At 41.7% G+C, this 6,267-nt stretch overlaps 1 protein-coding gene across 1 annotated transcript; it reads right to left on the bottom strand.

Moving 5' to 3' along the window:
* Nucleotides 1-714: 714 nt before the first annotated feature.
* Nucleotides 715-4,677, bottom strand: ARL11 (ADP ribosylation factor like GTPase 11). The gene is made up of 2 exons (XM_027848226.1): nucleotides 4,568-4,677; nucleotides 715-2,609 (listed from the first exon to the last, which is right to left on the bottom strand). The coding sequence occupies exon 2, from the start codon at nucleotides 2,597-2,599 to the stop codon at nucleotides 2,060-2,062; it is 540 nt and encodes a 179-aa protein (XP_027704027.1). The 5' UTR covers nucleotides 2,600-2,609; nucleotides 4,568-4,677; the 3' UTR covers nucleotides 715-2,059.
* Nucleotides 4,678-6,267: the final 1,590 nt, after the last annotated feature.

The raw sequence follows: 6,267 nt of genomic DNA on the forward strand, positions 1-6,267 counted from the left end.
GAACACAGCACAGCATACATTTCCAAGCCTAGCCCAGAGGGTGACCCTCAGTATCACTGTAAGTAGAGGCACACCTCCAATTTTTTTTGAATGGACCCATGATTTCATTGGTATTAAGAACTACTGGTTGAGAACTTCCTCTACCAATACAGATATGCATCTATTCTATCACTTGTAATCTTAGAGAAGTGCCTTTGGCACTGAGACTATAAAGTGACTTGCCCAGTATCACACAGCACATGTGTGTCAGAGGCAGACTTGGAAGGGGCCACCTGGGAAATGTAGCCTTGCCAACTAGAGGGAGAGAGTAGAGGTTACTGAAAGGCATTTGCTTCATGGAACATGGAAGCTTGGAGACACTGGAGCTCTGTGGAAAGGGGTTCAAGGGACAAACGTATAGCAGGAGTTGGAGCCTATTGCAAGGAAAGGGTACTTCCACCCTGCATTGACTAAGATAGCCATCAGAGTTTTTGTCTGGCTCATGAATCCTCTTAAGGAATGATCTTCTTGAAAAGATCTTGCCATTTGCTTGAATGTGACTGTCTTATAGCATTGCTGGGACCCAGTTAATGCATCCACTCTCCAGTTCCTCCACCTTTCTCCTAACTAGAGAGCCAGCATCTTTCACCATTTTGGAATTACCTACTCTTTTTAAATCTTGTATATTTGTTGTGTGTCCTTTTATAGTAGATTTTGTTTTCAGATGAAGATATATTGACTTTTGTGCATTCTGTGTGATTTTTTTTTTTTTTGCAATAAAGAAATGGTTAAGGGGAAAAGCAGTGGCTAAGTGAGATATTTTTCAGAGCTTACTAAGAATCATAGAGGCTGGTCTCTGCTTGGTGACTAAGGAAAGGAAAACATTTCTTCCCTAGTCTTGGGGCTCTGAGCTTATGAATTCCATTAATACTTGGCATCATTAGTTCCCCAAAACAGCAAGAAGAAAGGATAAATATGAAACTGTGAGATCCATTACCTTGGACTTTAAAGAGAAAAAGGCTATATTAAGCTTTCAAGCCACAGAAAGTGGGACTTCAGTAGGATCAGAGATTTTGACCTGGAAGGGACCTTAGAAGTTATCTGGTAGTCTGGCCATCTCCCTAAAATGCTGTCGGGCTCCCTATACCCAGCATTCCTGCCCTAAGCTCCTAATTGGCATGTTTGCTCATATTAAGGTGCACCATAATGCACTTGAGCCATCTTCCTCCAGTGGTAGCACCAATAGAAAGTTGAAGTTTGTGCCAAACAAGTCAACTAGAAGTCCAAAAAGCCATGGACGGTAAACTAAAGAAGACCTTACATTGGTTTGATGGGCTTGAAAATGTTTGTAGGGAGCATAAAGCCATTGTTTCAGGGAAAATCTGGTGTTTCTTACCCCATACTCCATGAAGCTATAGAGCATCAAAAGAATGTTGAAAAGAAAAGCAAGACTGAATACATCTTGATTTGTAAACAGTGACATTAAAAAACCAGTTGGACAGATGGTTGTTTGTTTGAGGGTGGGAGATGGTGGGGGATTGTTGTGGTTGGTTGTGTTATTATACTCTGGATACTTTAGAAACACAAGTGAGAGTAAATTATTGTGAAAAACAAATGATCTCCAGGACCAGGGTAATTTCTTGACTGATAAGCTGTTATGTTCAGACTTACTAATGATTAATTCATTCCCCCAGATTTTTTTTTAATTAAAGGTTTTTTTTTTTTTCATTTACAGAGATTCTCTCCTTCCCACTTCCCCCTCCCTACTGGAGAAAGAAAAAGGGACCAAAAAACCAAAACCCTTGTGATAAATATGCACTGTCAAGTAAAACAATTTCCCACATTGGCCATTTCCAAAAATGCATTCATTCTGCATGTTTAGACCATCAGTTCTCCGCCAGAAGGGGCATAGGATTCTTTATCATTGGTCCTGGAATAATGATTGATCATCGTGTTGATCAGAGTTCTTAAGTCTTTCAAGGTCACTCAGTTTCCCCAGTTCTTACTCAACAATATTTCTAATCAGTCAAGACTTCTTCATCTCTCCATCCACTCTCATACTGTAGAGGCATATCTACTTTCAGGACTTAAGAAGTCTCTCCAGGGCCAGCTGGACTTCTTTTAGCCCCTCACCTGTAAGGGCGCTACAACCCCGAAGCTCCCAGCTCCGGTCATTGAATCGGTCCAAACGCATCCTATTCTTAATCTCTAGCAGAGACAGGGCCCCTGGCATCTCCTGCTTATTGGCTAAGACCAAGAAAGGGACACCAGCCATATGAACATTGTTCAGGACATTTTCCAGCTCAGCCGTAGCCTCGGGCAGCCGGTCTTCATCTGTACTGTCCAGAACATAGAGGAGGGAGTCAGTGTCCTCTAAATAGTTCTTCCAGCTGGACCGGAGTTGGTCCTGACCCCCCACATCCCAAAGAGTCAGGGACCCATACTTGGATGCCTCCAAAGACTCGACATTAAAGCCCACAGTGGGATAGGTCTCCACTTGTTGATTGTTCTTCAGTTTGTAGAGGAGGGTGGTCTTGCCAGCAGAGTCCAGGCCCATTATCACCACCCTGGGTGCCTCTTTGTGCTGACCTTTGAAATTCAGGTTACCCATCTTGGGCATTGGTTAAATCCTAGAGGAAAAAAAATACCAATGGTAATTGACTATTCTGATCTCCTCCTTGTGTCTTTCCATAAACTGTTTCTATACTTGGAATGCTTTTCTCTCTCCCCTCCCTTAGCTGATTTCAAGGCTCAGTTAAATACCCCCTTCTAAAAGAGACCTTTCCAATGTGCCAGGGGTTAAAGTTCCCTACCTTCTTGACATGATGGCTCTACGTTAATTTTGCACTGATTTAATCTGTATGCATGTCAACTTTTGTTTCTCTCTTTTTATCTCCAGACCTAACACAGTACCTGGCACTTAATATACATATTATATATATATATATGTATATATATATATATGTATATATATACACACACACACACACACATATATATATATATATATATATATTTGTTGAACTGAATTGTCCCTCAGCAAGTGCACAGAAGAGTTTCCACCCTCCAGAGTAGCAAGATCTTCCATAATTTCACAATTAGAAAACAGGAACTAAATTAGAACCTAGGTTTGTTGAAATGACTCCCCAGAATCAGGAAATGAGAATGTGTCACTTCAGTTTCTACTTTCCCATAAAGCTGATATGATCTCAGCCAACGAATGTCACAGAGGGACCCAGAACTAGTGGGTCAACACCCACTGACCTTTCTTCAGGGAGACTGCTTCATAGAAGGATAAGTGCCTAACACCCCTCCTTTCCAACAAAAATAAATGCAGCCTGCCCTGTCATTCTTTAACAATGTAAGCAAAAAAGTAAATATAATTGTTTATTATATAGATGTGATAGCCTTGGTTAGTGATTTAGTGAAAAACCCTGAGCAGTGGTTTCTATTCTTGCTCTCCTATGATGCTAATTTCTGTTTTTTCTCCTTAAGCTCAAATTGAAGGAAAATCCCTGGGCTCATTAATCAGAGTGAAAGAGATAGCCCAAACACCATCTTCTGCTCCCCTTGTCACTTCCCCTCTGTGAGCTCCTGCAAATGAGATTTTCAACAAACGCTATTAACTTATTGACAGAGGGTGGAAAAATGTGTGCCCCAAATGGTACAAACATTCCCAGATTCTGCTACTTGCTTCTTATTCCCTACATAACCTTGGGCAAATCACAACCTTTCAGGGTTTTTCATCTCTAAAATGAGAAGGTGGGTGGAATGACCTCTTGGTTTCTTCCAATTCTAAATCTATGTTCTGATGGGCCTATGATCACCATTCTCAGATAATTACCTTTCACGATACAGTAGAAAAAACAGTGGCATGGAATCAAAAGAGTGGAGTTCAAATTCCACATCTGAAATATATTCCTTTTCTGGCCTTGGATAAATCCTTTCATTTCCCTGGGCTTCAGTTTTCTCCCCTGAAAAATGGTGGGGGGATGGGGGAAAGAGAGGCCTATAACATTCCTTCCACCCATGGATATATGATTTCTAGACAAATATTTTTATAAATTTTATTGATATTTTCTATTTCTTACATCATCATGGATATCCCAAGTGTCCCTCTCCCTTGCCCTCCCAGAGAGCTCTTCCATATGACAAATGGTATTTTTAAGAGAGGGAAAAAATCAGCATAACTGACCAATACATTGAAAAATTTTGAGAACATTTCTATTATGTAATATGGCAAGTTTTTTGTTGCTCGTGGTGGTTGTTTTTCTTTCTTAACCCAAACTTTAAGAAGGTGAGGTTTATACCCAGAAGACCCTGAGTTAGAACTGCAGACAAGTCTTTGACACCAAGGGGGTCCACTTGCTAGCCCTATGACCCTGGGCAAGTCACAACTTTCCTCTTCCTCAGTTTTCTCATCTATAAAATGAAGCATCTGTCTCACAAGGGTATTATGAGGATCAAATGAGGTAACAGAGGCAAAGTAACTATTCCATTGCCCTTGAGAGGAAACAAAAGGTAAATAATGAGTAGCTGTGGCTTTCTTTTCAGCCCCTGACCACCAGAATAGACAAACAAAAATTACCTCCATCTAGTTAGGCAGTACTAGGCAATTTCTCCTCCAGGCTTCTGTTTCAAGCGACCCATGGAGCTGATCTGATCTTGGCCAGTGAACGTCACAAACAGAGGGAGGGAGAAACCTAAAACGAGGTCTTAAGGAAGTGTGTGTGGTCACTCTTGCTATAACTCTGGCTTCGATTTCCTTTTTGCAGGAGTGGGGGTGGGTCAGTGTAGCAATTTTGCAGCCTCTCAGTGAGATAACGGTTGTTTTTTTTTCCCTCTTGCCTGGCCCAGCCTCAGAACTAACACAAGGGACTCCTGTATTCAAGGGCTCTAGAGGGGGTGCCTCATGCCGGCTGCTCCCAGATCTTCTCATCAGATGCTCCTGTATCCTAGCAACCCCGAATCCAAAGGCCACGGAAGGAGCCCTGCTGATGTTCATTTGGCTTTCTTCTGCTTGTCATCACATAATCTGTGCAGCCTTGGTGTGTTGATCTATTAGGAAGGCCTTGAGTAAGAGCCATTTTCCCTTTTTCCTTTTCATCCAGGTCCACAGTGTTTTTCTCATCCCTAGGGATTCTTTCACTGGCTTAGATATATGTGCTTAGATGGCACAGTGCATAGGACCTTCCCAGAACTAAATTAGGAAAACTTGAGTTCAAATCAAATACTTACTAGCTGTATTCCTGGGCAAGTCACTTAAACACTGTCTGCCTCAGTTTCCTCGACTATAACATGGGGTTAATAATACCACCTACCCCCCAGAGTTGTTGTTAAGATCAAATTAGATATTTATAAAGCACTTAGCACAGTATCTGACACGTAGTAGGTACTTTATAAATGCTTGTTCCCTTCCCCCTGCCCCCTTTAATTTCCTCATCTATAAACAGGATGATAATGAAAGTACCCACTTCCCAGAGTTATTGTGTAGACCAAATAAAATAAAATATGTAAAACACTTTGCAAACAAGCTAGCAGAGAACCAGACCCTGAAGGAATGGGACATGGGCAGACAAGTTTTGATTTTGGAGGAATTGGGAAAAATCTGAAAGATGGGGTGCTGCCTGGGAAGAAGTTTAACTGAGGCAACATCCTCACCATAAGAACCCTAGATGACAGAAAGAAAAGGGAGTTCTAAAATGCAGAAGAGTTGGTGAAGGGTTTCCAGTCAGTTAATGAGCATTTATTAAGCATCTACCCTATGCCGGTCACCATGTTAAGCTCTTGGGATACAAAGGCAAAAACACAGGCTCTCTAATGAGTTGCCAGACTACCTCTTCATTTATTGACAGAGGGCATGTGTGTGTGTGTGTGTGTGTGTGTGTGTGTGTGTGTGTGTGTGTAAAATGAAGTATACCCTACAGGCATCCCCACCCCCACACTTACATTCTGTGTGACCTTGGGTAAATCACTTACTTTGTCTATGCCTTAGTTTTTTCATCTATAGAATGAGGAAATTGGATCTCTAGGGACCCTTCCTCCTCTGAAATTCTGTGATTGTATGTCAGAGCGCCAAGAACCTTTGCAATAGTGGTCAGAGTGCCAGGCAAAGGGTTCCAGCTTTACCCTCCTTCCTCCAGCACTGCTAAGTACCTTCATTAAGCTCACCAAAAATTCAAGGATGTTGGCATGGTCCAGGTTCTAGTTGCTATGGGTGTGATAGTTGTGGAAAGAAATTTGTTTTCCATAGCCCAACAAGGAGAGAGGCCCGGAAGATTTCTCATA

Source organism: Vombatus ursinus, unplaced genomic scaffold, assembly GCF_900497805.2.
Source record: "Vombatus ursinus unplaced genomic scaffold, bare-nosed wombat genome assembly UNPS02005659.1, whole genome shotgun sequence".
Taxonomy (NCBI): domain Eukaryota; kingdom Metazoa; phylum Chordata; class Mammalia; order Diprotodontia; family Vombatidae; genus Vombatus; species Vombatus ursinus.